Below are 21,774 nucleotides of genomic sequence, written 5' to 3'. Positions count from 1 at the left end.
CAGTGCATCTTTGTTATACTGTGACCACTAGTTAAAGGTTTCGTTTCATTCTTGCTTTAGAAGTTAACAAATTGTATTATTGTGAATAATGAGTGAATGATACCTGGAGAACTCAATAAACATAAACAAATAACGCAATTAAATGGATCCAGCTAGGTTGATGTTCGAGTTCTGCATCTAGTATCTGAATGCACCTTAGTCAAACCCAGTCTATTGGCCTTGAGTCCACTGAAGGTCACCATGGTCTGACTCAAACCAGTTCTATATCAAAGTCCCTACAGTCAAGAAACTAGCAGATGAGTGTTTAACTTAAGAAAAACACTGATGTCCGGTGATGTGTTGAACTGTGATGAAAATCTTAACACTGCCTCACATTAGGTCATGGAAATGTTACACATGCTCATGCAGTAGCAGGGAAAACATAAAATACATAATAAACTCTATCCATGGATCATTAAGAGAGATACAACACAATTCTGGTGGATGCTTAAGTCATATTGATGTTCTGTCTGACGAACTGCACAGTGGCAGACTGACCATCTGTGTATCACTCCCTCTTGTCATCACAGAAGCATGACAGCAGGCAGGGATGAAGGTGGCAGGCGTGTGCCCATAGTACTTGGATGCAACACTGCCCATATTGTTTAAACATTCATGTAGAAGTATCCTTTTCTGTAATTTCCCCCATCCACCCTTATTTTTCCATGACTTGTGTGACAATGGACCCAAGTTTGCCTTATGCTTTAAGGTTTAGAATAGTGTGGTTGGAAAAATAAGAATAGAAAGAGAGTCAGAGCGAGAGGGAAAGAGAGAATGTGATCCAAGAAGAATACATTATCGGATAAAGCTAAACTAAGATACTCTAGTGGAAAATTCAAATGCAGACACCACAAAAAATGAGTAGTCATGTCCTAATAAATGAAGGACTATCCCCTCGCAGAAAATATGCCCACATTGAAGGGTCCAAGAACACAGGCAACTAATGACAAACTACTGTATCAGTGATCACAGATCCGAGGCAAGAGAAGAGCAGCACAGATAGACCTGGAATGTAAGACAGGATCTGTCAGCAATGCGGTGATCTGGACGTCATAAAAAAGCATACCCTGTCATAAGAATGAAGATGGATGAACTACTGCTTTGGGGACTTCAGGTCCCCAAAGCGGTGATAGAGCGTTCCGTACTAATAAAAAACCTGTATTTGGACGCTCTTGGGTCGATGAATCTTTTGACCAAGTGGGGCTCTCTTCACCCGAGATTAGTCAATTTTAATCAAATCAATAATCAATAACGAACATAAGCAATGCCCTGATCAACATAACACTTCACAATTAATCCAGAAAGCATTTCGGCGAACCATGACCTTTCGGCCATGAATAACCACACCAGTTCATTCAAAGTTAATGAATTTATTTCCCTATATTAACAAAGCTAGCACAATATAAATGTGTCTCAACACCAAATGATATATGTAAATGCACATTAATAGCTGTCCATAACGGCGAAAAAGATGCAATCTATGCAGCATTTGAATAACAATGCATTCGATAATAGCAACGCAAACCACTAAAACTATAATCTGTAATGAGCTAATTGCATACATTAGTCAGCACAACAAGGTCTCAAATTGCATCGTGCAACAAATGAATCCTCATCTAACCTCAAATTAGCATCTGTATGTGGGACTTCATGCAAAAACAATTTAGCAACACAGATTTGGAAAACTCCTAACTAGGGCTCTTATCAAAAATCAGCAGTTGGTTACCTAAAAAGAAACACAATGCAATTGTACATTTTCCTTTCATATTTACCAAATTCAATCAGCATTCAAGGAAGTCTTCGTCTCACAGGTACCGATTTCGATCAGCATGGGACGGGGCAAAGGGGGCAGGGTGGACGGGGCAATTGCCTCACAGCGGCAAGATAAAAGGACAAAACTACTACTTTATGCAAAGGGGCAGATCAAAGTTAAAGTCTCTAGGGCGAGAATTACTTAAAGTCTCTTTCTCTCGATTAGAGAAAGCATCAAAGTCTCATTCAAAATGGCGTCGAACATCAATTGGCATCGTAGAAGATGGCAAAATGACGAGGTCGGAAAGATGGGCCATAATGGCTGCAATGTCCTGCAAATGGCGGGTAATGGCTAATGGCTGATGGCTAAAATGGCAATAATGTCCTCCATGGGTGCAGTGGGTAATGGCCGCTTTCTTCTTGTGCACCAGGTTTAAATAAACAACAGTTCAAATCCAGTAGGGTCTTCCATTGGAGGGTTCATAGGTTGGCTTCAAATTGTCCAATCAAAAACAACAATTTACAAGCTTCTACCTAGGCATACATTATCCTTGGAGTCGGGAACGTAAGTTGCAACATATTTTACCAATTAACTCACTTTCAGAGCTTCCATTGTCTGCACCTGCAGATTGACCTTGGAGCAAAGAAGAAGATGCCAGGCTGGCACGAAACCTTAAAGATAAGCATGTGAACCGATCTCACTGGAAAAGTACAGCTTCAAGCAGGAATACACGTTTTATTAGCACATTAGAAAAACACGAGCATCTAAACCGTGAGACAAGGCAACTAGGCCGAAGCCTCCACTAAAGTTATGCTAAGTTAAAACATTTCAAACAAGCAAATCATGGCACACGTTTGCGGTTATGTCAGATTAGTACAATTCTAATACATCACGTTATATAAAGCATGCTTATAAATGTTGGCGAACTACTCTGAGGGCACATTTGTCCCCGTACAATCTTTATTAGTTCGGTTAAAGTCACACTTGATTATTGCGGCACTACGTTTATGCGCTAATAAATGTAAAACCTTCATTTCTGCGTCATCAATCCCTCCTCTGATGACTATTTGTCATCACACAAAACTATTCCCACAAATGTTATTCCATTAAAATTCTGTCAGTTCTCTTTGCCTTTTAGTTCCCCTTGTTCTTGCCTTGTATTCTTCTGCCATTCTTTTCATCATTTTCTCTTCCTTCCTTCTCTTAATTCTTGCCATGATCATTAGTATTCCCTTCTTTATTCCCCAAATCCCAAAGATGCAAATTAGTACTATTAGTATTCCCTGTATTATTTTTAGTAATATTCCATTCCAAATGCCACCAAGCCAATTTCCCACTGAAGCAACTCCCTTTCCAACCTTCTCCCAAACTCCTGGTTCTTTCAATTCCTTCAAGTCTGCACTCTCTTTTGTTAGATTTGCAAGCATTGTTTTAATCTTCACACTGTTGTCTGGTATATACGTGCAACAGTGACGCGCACCAAGCATTTTGCAAACGCCGCCATCCTTTGCTAAAAGAATGTCTAGGGCAAGCCTGTTTTGAAGAGTCATAGCTCTTTCTGCTGCAAGTTCAGCATCCATCAGGATTATAGCACCTGAAAACTTTGTCAACATGTTATCCACTATAGTAGACAACTTTCTTATTTTGATGGAATTCAACACAACTCCCAATGAAGGGATCATGGCTCCAAATATATCTCCTACCACAGCAGCTGCGGTCTCTCTTTTCTGGATACGATGAGATCCAGACGTCTTTGGAATCACCGATAGGTCATCCAGTTGATAAACCTTTGGGAACACTATACCCAAATAACATCTCCCCCACCATCCCTTTGGAAGACGATAATAGGCATTATGCCCACAAATGTAATATACACCAGGTATGACAGGGTCAAGTCCGTTCAGCATGAATGTCCATTTGGCCTTAAAGATAAACGTATGTTTACATTCACTCGCTCCCACGAAAATGTTATCATAATAAGATTCACCACGATATATAAAAAATTTCCCTACATGCCAAGCGTCTAAAGCTATTTTTCCTTCTGTTTTTATTGCGGCAAAAGCATAATTATCTACTGAAGTCCTCTTACTTAGCTCTTTTTCTAATTTCTCATTCATTTGTGCCCTTCTATCATCTGTGTGATCTAAAAAGCTTATTTCTACTGCAGAGAGCGAGCAGGTAAAGTTTTCCCTATGAGCGTGAGCTGTTTCAAAAGGTTGCATTGGCTCGAAAAATTCCCTCATTATTTTAGCATCCCAATCTTTAGCAATCTGGCTTAGTTGCTTTATTATAGGAACATATGCAAAGGTAACATCATAATTTGAATAAAAAATACTGTATGTTAGTTTGACCATAAAATCTAGAAGTTACTAAACTACATGTAATCCCATATGTAAGAGGTATGTGGTGATAAGTCACCCCTTCCGTTACCGATGTCGGTATCTGTGTACACACATAACAATCTTTCGCATCCATAGTCTCAACATATTCTGTTAGTAGGCGATAGAAAACATTATACGAAAGTTCCTTCTTATCATGCAAGTGTCTCTCATCTAATTCTAGTCTTTTCAATGCGGTTAGTTCAGTGACAGTAACAGGAGCAGAAGTAGAAGCATCAATTTTCTCATTCTCACCCTTACCACGCGTTGCAAGCACTATTGCCATTATTATTAGTACACATGCAGTTATCAAGCCTATACACGCATATTTACAATATTTCACTCTACTGTTTTGTGTAGCGTACTTAGTCATGATCTGTATAGAATCAGAGAGCTAGAAGCACCTATAAAGAAACTATTTAGCAATTAGTTACAAAGCTGAACGAGCGCAATGTTCACACAGTTTTCTTCAGGAGCCCAGTCACTTATCGGTTAGCAGCATTTGTCTCAATTCGGCAATAACTCAGTCTTTTATCAGTTAGCAACGTTGTCTCAAATCGGGTTTAAGAGTCAATCAGGTTATCAAAGTCTTATCAAGTTAGCAAATGTCTCATCCGGTTTAGCAATGTCTCAGCTGGTTGTATCACGTTAGATTATAGCAAGCAATGTCATTTATCACCCTTTCAATCAATAGTGTCCATAAAACTTTTCTTTTCTATTGGTATCTCTTCTTCTTCGTTCTCGAGGCTAAGAGATACAAATTCTTCGGTCCAATCGTCATTGACTACATATGCCCATTCTGGACCAGAATATCTCCTGTTTGGTATCCTTTTCCTTTTCAATTTTGCATCTCTCTTCGATTCTGCCTCACTGGTACTTTGCTCTTTGGCCAAGTCATTTTCTTCACTTGATGTTGGTACCACGACAGACACTTCCTTTCTTTTCTCTTTCACTCTTGGCCCTTCACTGTCGTTCAACGTTTCTCTAGTTCTTAGTTTTACTGGTGATATACTTGGTCTTCTCTTTGCACTGTGTCCACTTGATGGACCTGCGATCTCTTCTGAGGAAGTTTGAACAGTTTCGTTCTGTTCTGCCTTGTCCCCTCCTTCTGGGGAGTCAATCAGGTTCTCTTTTTCTTTTTCTGTACCGTCTGCTTCTGGGAAAGCCCTCCTCTGATCAGGCTCTCCTGCTTCTTCACCTCTTTCGAGCCCTTTGTCACCGTTACTCTCTTCAGGCTCTTTGTTACCTTCAGCTGCTTCAGGCTCTTTGTTACCTTCAGCTGCTTCAGGCTCTTTGTTACCTTCAGCTGCTTCAGGCTCTTTGTTACCCTCAGCTGCTTCAGGCTCTTTGTCACCTTCAGCTGCTTCGTCGCTGTCTGAGGTTTCTCCTTGGTCTTCCCCAAGTGAATCGGTTGTTTCGTCCTCAGAGAATATTTCTCTCTCTTTTATTTCTGCCTGTTCGCTTCTAGTTCTGTTTTGCTCTGTCTCAGCGCTCGGCACTTTGTTATCAGGTACTGGCAGTTTCAGCGCTTCAACTTCCTCATCTGTGGGACACAACACCTTCTTTGTGTGACTGGCGTGAATCCAGTTGGGAACTCCCGCACACTTCACAGCGGTAGTGGTCGTCAGGATCACTTGGAAAGGGCCTTTCCAACGGGGTTCCAGACACGACTTCCTCACGTGCTTCTTTATCACGACCCAGTCACCTGCTTTCAGTGTGTGTCCTGGACCTTGGATCGGTGACAAGGTGGTTGCTTCCACCTGGTGAGAGAAAGAGCGAACCACGTCAGCCAGACCTTTGCAGTAGTCTAACACCATATCATCTGTTCAAAAGCGCGTTTGCGGGAACTGCAGGAAGTCTCATGGCCCTGCCCATGAGAATTTCGTGCGGGGACAATCCAGTCTTTCTGTCAGGGGTGTTTCTCATTGACATTAACACCAAAGGCAATGCGTCAGGCCATTTCAAATTTGTCGATGCACATATTTTCGCCATTCTTGATTTCAGTGTACCATTCATCTGTTCCACCAGTCCTGAGGCTTCAGGGCGATAGCTACAATGCAGTTTTTGCTCAATGTTCAGCGCTGCGCAAAGTAACTTTATCACCTCGTTATTGAAGTGACTTCCTCTATCTGATTCTAAAGAGATCGGGAATCCGAAACGTGGTATCAACTCCCTCAACAATAGTTTTGCAACTGTAAGGCTGTCATTTCTACGTGTGGGGTATGCTTCAATCCAGTGACTAAAAATGCACACAATCACCAACACATACTTCAGACCTCCATGCACAGGACAATAAAGTCCATCTGCATTCTGCTGAACGGGCCACCCGCCCTACCAATGTGGCTCACGTTCACAACCGTTCCCTTTCCTGGGTTCATCTGCTGACAAATGACACAACGATGGCAAACTGCTTCTGCAACTTGACGGAATCTGGGGTTAAACCAATCAGTTTTGAACAATCTTATCATGGCATCTCTCCCTAGGTGAGCCTGCCCATGATAGAACCGCGCTAGCTGCGATAAGAGACTATTTGGTAAAACAAATTTTCCCTCATTTGAAACCCATAACTCATCTGGTCTCCTTGTGCATTGTGACTTAATCCAGGAAACTCTTTCATCCTCCCTGACGCTATTCTGTAATGCTTTTAGTTCATCCATTGTATCCACGACCTTCAAGGCAAATGCTTCAGCTGGTTCGAGTTCTGGTTCACTTATCAAATTCCATTCATCCCTGAGCAATATACAGTTCAAGGCACAAAATCTTGCGACTTGATCCGCATATGCATTTCCCAGAGAAACATAGTCCTGTCCTTTTGTATGAGCACTACACTTTACCACTGCAATTTCGGCTGGCATCTGAATGGCGTGTAACAATTCCCTTATTCTCTCCCCGTTTTTCACTGGGGACCCTGAAGAGGTCAGGAAACCTCTCTGTGACCATAGTTGCCCAAAGTCGTGCACAATTCCAAACCCGTACTGACTGTCAGTGTAAATGGTAACCTTCATCAATGTAGACAGTTGGCATGCTCTGGTAAGGGCTACAAGCTCTGCTACTTGTGCGGAATAGACTCCTCGAAGCCAGGATGCTTCCAAGACACCTGTTACAGTACATACAGCATATCCTGCTTTCAAAATTCCCATCCCATCTCTTAGACATGAACCATCAACAAAAATAATATGGTCATTTTCATCAAGCTTAGTATCCCTAATATCAGGTCAGGGTTTTGTGCAAAATTCCGTCACCTGAAGGCAGTCGTGCTCGACGTCTTCAGCGTTCTCAATTTCAGCATTTTCACCGGGAAGCAAGGTTGCTGGATTCAACGTAGTGCACCTTTTCAGCTGCACATTCGGTGAGCCCAGAATTATTGTTTCATACCTTGTGAGTCTTGCTCCAGTCATATGTTGCATTCGGGAGCGGGTCAAAAGTATCTCAACTGAGTGAGGGACCATGACTGTTAATGGGTGTCCCATCACTATTCCTTCACTCTGAGTGAGGCTGATACCAACTGCTGCTACGGCGCGCAAACACCCTGGAAGTGCTGCTGCGACCGGATCCAAAGTAGCTGAAAAAATACGCTACTGGTCTGTTTATGCCACCTTGGGCTTGGGTCAAGACAGACAAAGAACATGCATCACGTTCATGACAAAACAATGTGAAAGGCTTTGTGTAATTAGGCATACCTAAAGCTGGAGCCCTGCACATGCATTCTTTCAATTCAATAAAAGCATCCATCTCATCTCCTTTCAGCTCAATTTCATCCAAGGCATCCTTCTGGGTCAGTTTCAGTAAAGGCTTTGCTAGAGTTGAAAAGTTGGGAATCCACTGGCGACAGTAGCTCACCATCCCCAAAAACTTCCTCACCTCCCTCCTCGTCTTTGGTGGACTCATTTGAAGTACACTTGTTATTCTTTCCTTCATTATTCTCCGTGACCCTTTCTCTATTTGATGACCCAAGTATTTTACTTTCTTCTGACAGAACTGCAACTTTGAAGGAGACACCTTGTGTCCATTCCTTCCCAAATGGTTCAGTAGAGCAATGGTGTCGGCTGTGCAGCCACTTTCTGTCTTAGATGCAATCAGTAAGTCATCGATGTACTGTACTAGGGTTGACTCGAATGGCAATTCTAACGCTTCCAAGTCTTTCTTTAGAATCTGATTGAAAATTGACGGTGACTCCGAAAACCCTTGAGGAATTCGACACCAACTGTAAACTCTGTCTAAGAATTTGAAACAAAAGAGAAATTGGCTGTCCTCATGAAGAGGCACCGAAAAGAATGCTTGTGACAAGTCAATGACTGAGAACCACTCGGCATCGCAAGGGACTTGAAACATTATCACAGCTGGATTCGGTACTACAGGGCAGCATTTAATTATGATGTCATTTATTTTCCTCAAATCCTGCACGATTCGGACCTTTCCACTCGGCTTTATTAGTCCCATGATTGGTGAATTACATGGACTGCTTAACACTTCTTTCAGTACTCCCTGTTTTACAAACTCGTCAATGAGTTGGGCGACTTTCATGAGGGTGTCTTGTGCCATGTGGTATTGTGGGGTCTGGGGAAAGGTTACATTGGGTTTTACGGTCACTTTCACTGGTTCCACTCCTTTCACCAATCCCACCTCTTTTCCTGTCATATCCCACACTTCCTTTCCGACTGTTTCCCGTAATTCAGCTGGAATATCTTCTTCAGTTATCATCGGAAAAAGGTTAATCAGAGGATATTCTTCATCGACAGTTTCCATCTCATCCCCTTCTACACTGTCCTCTTCTTCCCCATCACTGCTCGTCTGAATTCTAATTCCATCGTTCGAACACATAATAGAACATCCCAATTTGCACAATAGGTCTCTCCCTAACAGTGCTATCAGGCTTGAGTCACATACCACAAATTTATGTGACCCTTGATAGTTACCAATTCTGACTGGTACTGGATCTGTGATTGGGTTCGTCAGGTGCCTGTTTGCTACTCCCACTACTTGAACTGTTCTCCCTGAGAGTGGCAAATTTGGTACTTCAATGCTCCTAACAGTTGAACGTGTGGCTCCTGTGTCAACCAAGAATGAAACACTATGACCCATAACTCTTCCCTCCACATATGGACCCTTTTGATCAACTTCCAAGGATGCTGCAAGCACACAATTTTCCTCCTCATCTGAACTTTCACTCTCCCATACATTGTTTATTCCACTCTCACTGTGTAATGGGAACTGTTGTACGGTGCCATTTGTATTCATCACCTGACCCGAGACCTGTGGAGGAACCATCACTTGCTGCTGACTCACTGGTGCCAAGGTATTTGCATTTGCTGATTAGGTACCATGGGAAACTGCTGTTGCATTGGCTGCATTTGCGTCATCTGCATACGGGGCGTCTGCATCTGCTGCGGCTGCATGGGCTGTAATCCCTGCAGCTGATTTATGGTCTGAAAATTTGGGTTTGGACCTCTCATTTTCGGTCCCCTCATTGTCTGGAATGCATTGACATCATTGTTTTGCTGACCAACACCTGCACCTTCCTGCAACACCATCGGGCACTCGCGTTTCCAATGACCGACGATTCCGCACACGTGACACGGCATCACCCTTTTCATTGCCTGCACACCATTCGGAATTGCAACAGTGTTCAAATCCGGACCATTACTCCCAAAGCCTCCTCTGCCTCTGCCTCTCGCCTGTGGCTGAAACACCATATTTCCCTGCGGCTGCGGTATCTGCTGTTGGAACGCTATCCCACAGCGTTTGTGTTTTGCTTAACCCTTGCAGACCTGTCTGAGCTGCTTTAAGTTGCATCACCATCACTTTCTCTTTCAACCTTTTCTGTTTCACTTCAATTTCGTCGCTACAGTATTTCGCATAATTCAACACCTCATCAATAGGTTTCGACTGCCAACAAATCAAATGCGTCTTTATCATCTGACTTATCTCTGGTCTCAGCCCTTCCACAAATCTAAACACAAAATGAAGCATGTCCTTCGCCTCTATTGTTTCCGTGCCACTGTAGTTCTTGAACGCCTTTAACAACCTCTCATAGTAACTATGAATCGACTCTTTAGCCTCTTGGGCAGTTCGATCAATCTTCTGCCAATCCACATTTTTCGCGGCAACCTTCGTCTTCAAATGCTCAATCACCTTATAGTACAAGCTCATTACCATAGGTGATGGTGCACCCGTATCCCTGTCTCTCTCTGGTTCACTTGTCGGCCAACCTACAGCCCTTTTGCAATCCTCCCACAAATCTGCCGGAACCACAATCTCAAAGAGGGTGTTCAGGTCTTCCCAAAGACATTTTGCAAGCTTCACAAACCTATCAGTCTGTTGATACCATTCAATCGGTTTCTCTCTCAGTTTGGGAAAATCATCCGTAAAAGACTGAATGTCGCTTCTGTGCCACGGTACATGTATTAATTTTCCCCCTGCCTTCTCCCTCATTGGTAACATGGTTATTGCATCACTACTCTGCGGTCTTTTCTCGTTGTGCTCTGGGACACTGTTTTTCCTCTTTTCCTTTTTCTTTGCCCATCTGCTTTCCCATTTGTCTAAGCACCTCCACACTTGTGCACTCTGCAGCAATTCTCTAAGGTGCGTTTTCATGCCTGCTGACCTCATGTGTTCAAAGTCTGTGGTCCCGAAATCCAATCTATAGCTCCTGCTCAAGTGTTTTGTCTTGTCTATCTCAACCCCGTTTTTGTCAGCTATTTCTTGCAACCTTCTATGTACCTTGTTCACTTCTCTCGTAATCCTAGGACATAGCTACCTCAGCTCTTCTTCTGAGTAGGACTCTAACCTATTCAAACCCATAGTCCCTTCCACCAATTCTTCTGCTTCCATGTTCAACCTGACCTTATTCAGATAGTCTTCTCCCTTCCCACTGGCTGAGCTTTGTGTGGAATTCAGACTGTTGAACCACTGTGTCAGCTGTTGCGCATTCAACCCCATCAGTGTAGCATTCACATCGACTGCCATTGATGGTTGCGGCAACTTTTCAGTGTTCGATGATAGCGGTATCATCAGTGGGGGACTCGACCTCACCACTGTTGACTGAGCACATATGGGACTAAACTCCATCAAGGACCCAGATCCAGTTGGCAGAGCCGCTATCGGAGTTGCCTCTGGAGTGTTTTGTATGCACCTCCTTTCCGTCCCACTCTGCACCATTGATCCTTGACCGCTCATACCTGAGTTAGGCTGAATGTACAAAGGTACCGGTGGACCTACAGTAATGGGTAGGGATATCGCATCTGGGTTCTGTCCATTCCCCATGTTCTGAGGCATGTTCATTCCCACACTATGGGTCATCATTGCCGGCATGCCCGTCTGACTCCCCGTCATCTGAGCATGTGCGGTCCCCCCCTGCATCTGCTTTTGAGGCATCAAAAACTGGGTTGATTCAGCTTGTGCCAATGTTGGGTTGCGACCATTCTGTACTCCCATTACGGTTGGATCTAGAATCATTCCCGTACTGTTGTCACTGCTGTAGTACCTTGGGACCTGCGGCTGATAATTTTCTGCTGTTTTCAATATAGGCACATCTGGATATATTCTCCTAACCTGCGGTATCTGCGGGGTGAACAGTAAACTCGGGTCCTTAGATCCCGATGGCGTTTCTGAACTCGGAGTTTCATTATTCTGTACCGGTGCCGGAGGGGCAGAACTGGTACTTGGACCTTGTCCACTCTCTGCATAAGGTGGTGGACGGTCGTTCAGCAATTGCATGATTAACTCCTCATCCTCTAACTCCTCTTCTCTCCTTAACTTTTCCTCGTCCTCTCTATCTTTGGAACACCTCCTGGTTGTCTTACAGGTAGCTTTCTTGCCTGTCGCCTCTTCTTCCTTAGCAATTGCGGGAAACATTTTTATCCCCTGCAATATATCTGACCTCCACACCTTCTGTGCATTATCCCACCTAGCGTCCGCTAGTGTCTTTTCTACCTTCCTTATCTTGGCCTCGAACTTCTTTTGCTGTTGCTGTCTAGCCATTAGTTCCCAAATCGCTAGAGCCTCAAACTGTGCTGGCCTTGGAGGTACCTTCATGTCGTACATCGCGAATCTCAAATTCTCTAGGATCCTTATATTGAACGTCCCTTGGATCGGGAACGCTACACTCCCATGTCTCTCTGTCAGCTTGTGCCATTGCTTTAGCCAAAGGCACGGAGCTACCCCCTTTTCCTCCATTACAATGTAAGCTGGTGTACCTTCGGGTGGCGTCTCCTCTCCTACGCTCGCTTTAATGTAAGACTCCCCCTTCATCGCACTCTTTAATGCTTTAAAAAATTTCATTTTCTCGTCTTTTATTTCACAAAGTTTGTAATCAATAAGTGACTTTAATTCCCGGAATACTCTTCGCTTGCCTTTCCCCTTCCAATCGAGCCCCACGGACTGCGTCCAATCCGTGCGCGGCCCTTCTTTGCAACCAACCTATCCCAGCGCGGCTCCTAGTGACATCACACTCACACACACTGCGGCTGACAAAGCCTCGCGGCTTGTCCTCCTTCACTCCGCTCCTCTCGTAACAACTTCTGGCATGTATCGCGAGCAACCAAATAATAATAAAACAGATCTGTCGGTTTACTACAGGAAGGGTAACACAATCGCTTCAGGACCTTAGGGATTTTTCACTAGCCTCTGCAGTTATTCCATCTTTCTCGGTCCCCACTTTCGCAAGCAAATCCTGACCCGCAGATTCTGCTCTCAACTTGTCAATGATCTATTCTAGTGCACTTAGAATTTGTCAAAGCCCGAAGTCGAAGTTTTCTTTCACTCCCTTAACACACGTACCGACTCGTTGACCACGCCCGGTCAACCTATTAAACCGACCAGACCACAACATAAAACAAGTGTCTCATACACTTTTCAACATACTCCGGAGTCTCTTGACCTCGCAGGGCCCGTCTCAACAACAACAACCACGTGGACCTTTTTCTGCACAAAGCGCCACATGCACATGAAGTTCGACGACTTCCAAACTCTCACACTCGGAGTCGCACCTCCGCTATTCTCTAAAATCCTCGCAACCTTTTCAAACAATCTGCGGCAATAAGCTGTGCAAGCGCAAAACCCTGACTTCACTCATACCGTCACTAGTACCGCCAACGCCGATTTCACACCTCCATTCTCTCCATTCGCAAGCTCCGAGATCCCGGGAAAGTCGCGGGGGACTTAGGGCATCATCATTCTCTCAATCTGTTTTACCCAAGAAAAATCTAATTCAACACCATATACCTCTCGAGTGGGGTCTCAAAGGGCGAAACCGTCACCTCTCGAGCGGGGTCCCAAAAGTCGTAACCATTACCTCTCGAGTGGGGTCCCAAAGGGCAAAACCGTCCTCTGCTACCATCTACTGATAGAGCGTTCCGTACTAATAAATTACCTGTATTTGGATGCTCTTGGGTCGATGAATCTTTTGACCAAGTGGGGCTCTCTTCACCCGAGATTAGTCAATTTTAATCAAATCAATAATCAATAACGAACATAAGCAATGCCCTGATCAACATAACACTTCACAATTAATCCAGAAAGCATTTCGGCGAACCATGACCTTTCGGCCATGAATAACCACACCAGTTCATTCAAAGTTAATGAATTTATTTCCCTATATTAACAAAGCTAGCACGATATAAATGTGTCTCAACACCAAATGATATATGTAAATGCACATTAATAGCTGTCCATAACGGCGAAAAAGATGCAATCTATGCAGCATTTGAATAACAATGCATTCGATAATAGCAACGCAAACCACTAAAACTATAATCTGTAATGAGCTAATTGCATACATTAGTCAGCACAACAAGGTCTCAAATTGCATCGTGCAACAAATGAATCCTCATCTAACCTCAAATTATCATCTGCATGTGGGACTTCATGCAAAAACAATTTAGCAACATAGATTTGGAAAACTCCTAACTAGGGCTCTTATCAAAAATCAGCAGTTGGTTACCTAAAAAGAAACACAATGCAATTGTACATTTTCCTTTCATATTTACCAAATTCAATCAGCATTCAAGGAAGTCTTCGTCTCACAGGTACCGATTTCGATCAGCATGGGACGGGGCAAAGGGGGCAGGGTGGACGGGGCAATTGCCTCACAGCGGCAAGATAAAAGGACAAAACTACTACTTTATGCAAAGGGGCAGATCAAAGTTAAAGTCTCTAGGGCGAGAATTACTTAAAGTCTCTTTCTCTCGATTAGAGAAAGCATCAAAGTCTCATTCAAAATGGCGTCGAACATCAATTGGCATCGTAGAAGATGGCAAAATGACGAGGTCGGCAAGATGGGCCATAATGGCTGCAATGTCCTGCAAATGGCGGGTAATGGCTAATGGCTGATGGCTAAAATGGCAATAATGTCCTCCATGGGTGCAGTGGGTAATGGCCGCTTTCTTCTTGTGCACCAGGTTTAAATAAACAACAGTTCAAATCCAGTAGGGTCTTCCATTGGAGGGTTCATAGGTTGGCTTCAAATTGTCCAATCAAAAACAACAATTTACAAGCTTCTACCTAGGCATACATTATCCTTGGAGTCGGGAACGTAAGTTGCAACATATTTTACCAATTAACTCACTTTCAGAGCTTCCATTGTCTGCACCTGCAGATTGACCTTGGAGCAAAGAAGAAGATGCCAGGCTGGCACGAAACCTTAAAGATAAGCATGTGAACCGATCTCACTGGAAAAGTACAGCTTCAAGCAGGAATACACGTTTTATTAGCACATTAGAAAAACACGAGCATCTAAACCGTGAGACAAGGCAACTAGGCCGAAGCCTCCACTAAAGTTATGCTAAGTTAAAACATTTCAAACAAGCAAATCATGGCACACGTTTGCGGTTATGTCAGATTAGTACAATTCTAATACATCACGTTATATAAACCACGCTTATAAATGTTGGCGAACTACTCTGAGGGCACATTTGTCCCCGTACAATCTTTATTAGTTCGGTTAAAGTCACACTTGATTATTGCGGCACTACGTTTATGCGCTAATAAATGTAAAACCTTCATTTCTGCGTCATCAGCGGTAGGTGTTTGTGAGGCGGTGTTCTCACAACTTAAAAATATGAAGGAACTCAGAACTCATTTGTGCAACATAATTTCCAGGCTCCTGCAGAGGGAGCAGTGATCCTCCCCAGACTGGGTAGCAAAAACCTGTTTTATCTTGGGTTGCTCTTGGGAACTGCGTGTATTCAGAGCATAGCTATCAGACCTGTTTTCAAACTATGCAAGTTTTATTATGTGTCGGAAGCCCACTAACACCGCTGATGTATGCATATATGTATGTATCTGGTATTTCTATAACGCACACCTGGCTAATAGGCCTCACAGTGCAAAACATGGTCAAAGGCAAGCTTAAAGTCAACAAATAATAGGAAAGAAAGGTGAGTTGTAACTTGCAGTCTCAGTGCCTTTATACTTTCGGATGGAGATGCGGTTACAAGTTCATTCACTCATTTGCAGGTAAGAACAATATCCACATTTTGTTGGGATACGATCCATAGTGGATAAACAAGGCAGTGGAATACTTATCAACATGTTACACCATCAAAACACCAAAATTCTCAATTAAAACAACTGCTGTACCCAAAACTACCAAGAGATTTGCAAACACTTGTAAACATACAAGCAGGGATTCTGGAATAAGGCTACAAAGGGGAGCCAAATTATGCAGCACACACGACTAAATTATGTGACAAGAAACACAAATTATGTGGTGTACATTTTTGACAGTATTACTGCATTATTTTGTATTTTGTTACACGTGTTAATACTGTTTAGATAGCGGTTTCACCTCCTTAGAGATGGTTTGACACATAAATACAGCAATAGGCATTTGAAAGGTGACAAGTCAACTTTTGTGAAAGGTCTTCCACTGTACTGCAACACCTGTCACTGCATTTTTTAGTAACGTTTGATACATTTGAGCTAGAAACTATTTTATTTTTTATAAAATCCATAAATTATGCAGTAGACAGTGTGATGTCTCAAATGTGACAAATTCCTAATTATGGCGAAAATGCCAGGGCTGAAGAATCACATAATTCCAGAGTCCCTCGATATAACCATACTGAATTAAATTGATTTGAATTATTTTGAATTCATAAAGACAAATAAAGTGTGTGTGTGTGGATGTGTGTGTGTTGGTGTGCAAGTGTCTAAATGTAAAGCTTGCTTCATAATCTTGTTTTAGAAGCAATTATCATTGTCTTTTCTCACTCCATCATTAGTATGGCAAAAGGATCTGTCTGAATATTGAACTGAGTTGAAGTTTAAAACACTTTACTTATTAATAGCTCGGGGTTCTCATCCACCCTACATGTTTGTGGTATAAGCTATTTCCTCTACTTTGTCTCCATTAGGTGATTAAAGCTGTTGAGGAAGGGTACCGCTTGCCAAGTCCCATGGACTGCCCCGCTGCTCTTTACCAGCTCATGTTGGATTGCTGGCAGAAAGACAGAAACAGCAGGCCCAAGTTCGAGGAAATTGTTAGCATGCTGGACAAGCTCATCAGGAACCCCAGCAGCTTGAAGATATTGGTTAATTCATCGAACAGGTACCTCTCTCCTCGTGAAACAATTTCTCACACCACGTTTAATTATGATTGATGCTGTGATCCTCCACATCTGGGCTGTTTAGTTAGTGTTTGTTCACCCAGCACTGCTTCAGTGTTTCACAAAACACATTCTCAAATCTGCCTTGCACAGATGGCTCTGACATACGTGATAAGCTATTCAGTGAGTGCAACCAAATTTTCAATTTAGCCACATGTTTTCTGAGAATATGTAGAAAATATATCCAGCTGGTTGAAAAGTAATGTCAGTTTGTTGTGGGGGCCATGTTTTTTGGGAGGTTAATACCACACTAGGAAGACACTGATCCTGGAGGGTGCGAAATTTATGAGGTACCTCCTTTTACTGAGTTTTAACAGTGGGAATGGGGCAATAACTTGGCATGAGGACATATTGACCCCTGTAAGAAGCCGGGGAACGCAAAGGTTGCAGTATTTCCCAGAACAAATGCAGCCAGGGTCTACCTGGCAAAATGTGTGGAGTGAATAAGTGTGCAATATTTGCACAACTTTTCATCACAGTTCGGGAGCAAACTCTCTTTTGTGCCCCAATTATGATTGCCAACCCAACTTTAATGAGGGCTTAAATGGTGTTCTTTTCTACGGAGTCTTATTTTATGTTTTTGAATTTTTACCAGTCAGTCTGCAAAAATTACGTGCTGGTGTTTTTCGTTCAGTTAGCAGGCATTTTAGTGCAGCTCATTGATCACTGACCTTTTGAAATGTCACTGTTCATATGACTTGCAAAGTGCCATACTTTTAGATATTGTGGAAGGATTTAAGTGCACATCTTATGCACTTCAGTACTGTAGTCTTAGTATATGTTGAAATAGCCGTTCCACCACATATTCGGTTTCTTCATAAGAAATTAAATGCTTTTTTTCATTGCATAAATATCTAGAATGTATATCCTATTATTCTTGTGATAATTTATACTTAGCATTCTTTGGGTTGCATTTTTCCGGCATGTTTGTAGGAGCCGAAAAGAATGGAAACTGAACAAAAAATGTGTAAAATAACTCTTTGTTTCCATTTTTGGTTATGATTTACTGTTTCTCCATTTAATCTGAGGCTGCTGTGCACCTGTTTTTCTTATTCGAAGGCAGATTACTCTCCCACTCAGCTTTACTACTACCAGGTAGTATGAACTTCCGGCCATTTTGTGCTCCCTACTTATTTTACATCTAAAAAAAATTGGCCTGCGTTGTGGCAACATCTCCCGCCATAGTCATGAAGCCATATGATCCATTAACATTTTTTGTCATGGAGGCATTAGCCAGATGCATTCCAGATGGCTGTAACACAGAGATGTTATGTCTATTTTATTCACAGTCTGTTCACTGAAATTGCATCCATTGATGGAAGGGTGGGAATTCCAATAAAGACAGCCGAGTGGCAGAGAGCCAATAATGGCTGCTGTGGACCTTCGTGAATTAGAAAGTTTGTCTTTCTGTTTCTCTGTTTAATTTAGAACATTCTACTCCCTGTGCCCGGAATGTTATAAATGAATGATAACCCTTCTGCCTCATGCTCGATCAGTTGTTAAGTGCCCTCTCCTTCACTTCAGACCTTCACAAGCAGCTTGGGTCTATCATTCAGTTAGAGATCCTTCAGTGACCACCAGAATAGTAGGTGGCGGCGGGCTATATTGCTGATATAGAACCTCTGTTTGTGTTTCTCTTTCCACCCATTTAACTTAAACCTTTCTACCTCCAATGCAATGAATGCCCTAACAGCATTAGAACCCCTCTGCTTCCGGCCACCGGTTGACAAAGGCCCTCTCGCTCATAAACTCAGATGCACTGCCTTCAAAAAGCAGGATGGCTAGGGCCAGTGGAACTTCCCGGCTTTCTGCATAATTATGTATTTGCTGCATTTGCCACTTAATACACAATCTGTTGCATTATCTTAAGAATAAAAAAAAATCGTTTCTAGCTCAAATGGACCACAAGTTTCTAAAAATGCACAGGTCAGCGCCCTTTGCAAAAGTTGATTGTTGACCTTTCTTTGGTTATTGCTGTATTTGGATGTCGAGTTGGTAGTAATGAAGTGAAATCTTTGCCCAGGTAGTGCTAACATGAATAAAAATGTTGAAATCGTTATCACACAATATGCCGCATTATACCCCATCATTTCCCTTGTCTTGCCCCATTGTGTAGTCAGCTCTGCCACGTAATTTGGTCCTCCCCTGCCGCATAATTCCACTATCCCCTGGCATAGCCCTCTGCAGGCAACAGGCTGTAATGCTACATTCTAATACTAGTTCAGTTTTGGGCTTAATTCTTAATATTTTCGTTGTGTCGTTTTATCTGAATCAAACTTTTGTAGTCGGTCCTAAGTCTCTGGGCAATTATGGTCACTATGCGGTGACACAATTAAGCAGGTCGCGTTGAGCATTGTGCTTTAAACATATGATGAACTCGTGTGTCAACAAACTGTGCACAAACTTAGCGTCCTCAAGCACGGCACAGAATTTGAGCCTTAAAGCCTTCTGTCCCTTAGTCCCGGAGGCAATGACATATTTCGAGTAATGATGTATTTGTTTAGTTTCCGGTACTTTCTTTTCAGAAGAATCTGGAATCAACACCACAATGTGTTCATCTAGTTGTCATCTTGTCAGCATTGTTCAAAAATAGCTCTCTATTCCATAATGCCGCTGTCAGTTTCTAAACAAGTCTGCCATTTCTGTTAAAATGTTCTCTTGGCCGGGTACCAAAACCATGCGAAGCAGAGAGCAGTAAAAGTCAAGGCTGTCTTTAAACTTAGACAATTAAATCTTCCAGTGCACAAAAGATTAATTTTTATGGTGTACAACTCGATTTTTATTATTAGGTTGTACATTTTGTATTGTAGGCTGCATAGTCAAAAATATCAAGCCATTACTCCTTAGTACCTGGTTTAGCGCCATTGGACCTAGAAACTGAGAAGCGAAAGGGTGAATCAAGAAATATGTCCTCTGCATATCATGCACTTTTCTTCAAAGAAGGCAGCCTGCGAGGATGCAGCAGGTGAAATAGTCTGCAGGCACATTTAGGGCCAGATTTAAGAAACTTGGCGCTGCACTGGGTGCAGCGCCACTTTTCTTGCGCCCCCCGTAAGATACGGCGCACCATGGTGGTAGTTAAGGAACTAACGTCATAATTTTTGATGCTAGTTCGGAGCAGTGCAGGATCAGCATAAAAACTGTTGACGCTGATCCTGCAAAGCCTGTTAAGACCCATTGTAAACAATGGTGTGCCTCCTTTTAATGCCTGCTCTGAGCAGGCGTTAAAAGTGCGGGGAAAAAATGACGCAAAAAATCTCTTAGATTTCTTTGTGCCATTTTTTCAGCCCCCCTAATGAGGGAATTCCCTCTTTGCATACATCATGCCTGGCACAGGCATAATGTAGTGCAAAGGGTTACAAAGTGACGCAATGCATGCATTGCGCCATTCTGCAAATATGGCACGGGGAAAAGACCACCTTACCGCCACATTAGCGCCGCCTTAGCGTGAAGTAAATGATGCTAAGGCGGTGCTAAAGTGACGCTAGGCCCTCTTAAATCTGGACCCTAGCCTTTCTACTCTGCAACAGAAATATCCATCACTGCATCCTTTTGTACATATGTTCTGCCCTTGAAACGCTGCCGGAACGCTCCACATTTTCACTGCTTCGAAAACTCTTTTCCGAGCTAGTCTGTTCTCTGAAACTGAACCACCCTGTACTGGACTTTGAATATTTGGTACAAGAAGACTGAAGCTTAAGGCAGCAACAGCAGCATGATTATCTTTCTAAACCTGCAAGTAACATGTGGTGATACCTTTTGGTTACATTCAGCCATTTGTCTGTCAGGCGCTCAGTAAACTACTGCTAGTTAAGGTAACTTCTGTAAGTATGGTGCGTAGAAGCAAGATTTTCTCTCAGGCAGAGCGTTATAAAACATGTAAGCATTTAATGTATGTAATAAAGGGTGGAAGAATACAAAACCTACATAAAAGGCTCAATTTGACAGTGTTATCATGTTCTAGACCTGTAGCACAGTTTTCCATATCTTAGTTCATCCAGTATCAGTGTTCTATGCACTAATTCAAATCCATAACACACCACCGTATGTTTTTGATCCAGGAGGAAGCAAGGTGGGCAGGATATCATATGTTATAATGAATAAAATACCTTGGGTATCACAAGTCTTCTTTGGGATCCATGATCTTACAAAGACCAGGCAGGGCTACCTACTGCATTTCGGGTGTCTGCAGAAGGCATATTTTGGAGGCCCCTTTTTAAACAACTACTGAGTCTACTGCACGTTTGGAGCTAATTCAGGCCCTCGTGGTGACTACTGAATTACATGTTACACTTGAGAAACAGGGCACATCAAAACATACAAATTCTTAAGCTTCTAGGTGTTGGTTAGCCAAACAGTGCCAACAGAAATCTCTAACAACCATTGATAAAGCCATTTCTTTGTGAGCCCGGATCTAGATTTTTTGTTGTTTAGCTAAAAAGCCTGACCCAGCTAATACGCAAAGATACAGTAAGGGTGGCTTGCTGGATATGCAGTGGGGGGTGCATAATATTAACATAAGACATATGGACATGGCACCTGAAATTGTAGATATAATTGCTGGGCATTCATAATCATGAATAATTCTCCCTCCACAACAGATATTCTCACTGCAACAGTGAAAGTGAAAGCACTTATCCCAAGATTATCACATATCCATCAGCTGAAACCTGATAATGATGGAGATGAGGTAGAGTGATAGGTGAGGTAGGAAGAGTGACTTGAGGTGAAGAGAGAAAAATGGATTAAACCAAAAAAGGTACAGAGTGATAGAAAGAGGAAGTAATGGCTTTAAGAAAAGAACTGGAATGACAGACAATGTTTTAGAGCGTGTACAAAGGTATAAAGGGCTAGAGGTAGGGAGGAGGAAATGTAGAGAGAGGAATAGAGGTGGTGTACACCTAGAGTTATGGTGTTGGAGTTGAGGGAAAGGTGAGATAGCACGTGAAATGGCTTAGCGAGAGATAGATTAGACAGCTAGAGAGGTGAGTTAGGGAAG

General features: G+C 42.7%; 1 protein-coding gene across 5 annotated transcripts in view; it reads left to right on the top strand.

Moving 5' to 3' along the window:
• Nucleotides 1-21,774, top strand: part of EPHA5 (EPH receptor A5) — a 647,731-nt gene that overhangs the window by 599,482 nt on the left and 26,475 nt on the right. For all 5 annotated transcript variants that reach the window (XM_069235711.1, XM_069235720.1, XM_069235739.1 and 2 more), the window contains one exon: nucleotides 16,524-16,717. In XM_069235711.1, the coding sequence (XP_069091812.1) occupies nucleotides 16,524-16,717 (194 nt within the window). The remainder of the gene's footprint in view (nucleotides 1-16,523; nucleotides 16,718-21,774) is intronic.

The sequence above is a fragment of the Pleurodeles waltl genome, chromosome 1_2 (genome assembly GCF_031143425.1).
Source record: "Pleurodeles waltl isolate 20211129_DDA chromosome 1_2, aPleWal1.hap1.20221129, whole genome shotgun sequence".
Taxonomy (NCBI): Eukaryota; Metazoa; Chordata; class Amphibia; order Caudata; family Salamandridae; genus Pleurodeles; species Pleurodeles waltl.
Note: the sequence above shows the minus strand (reverse complement) of the source record. Positions and strands in the feature narration are given on the sequence as shown.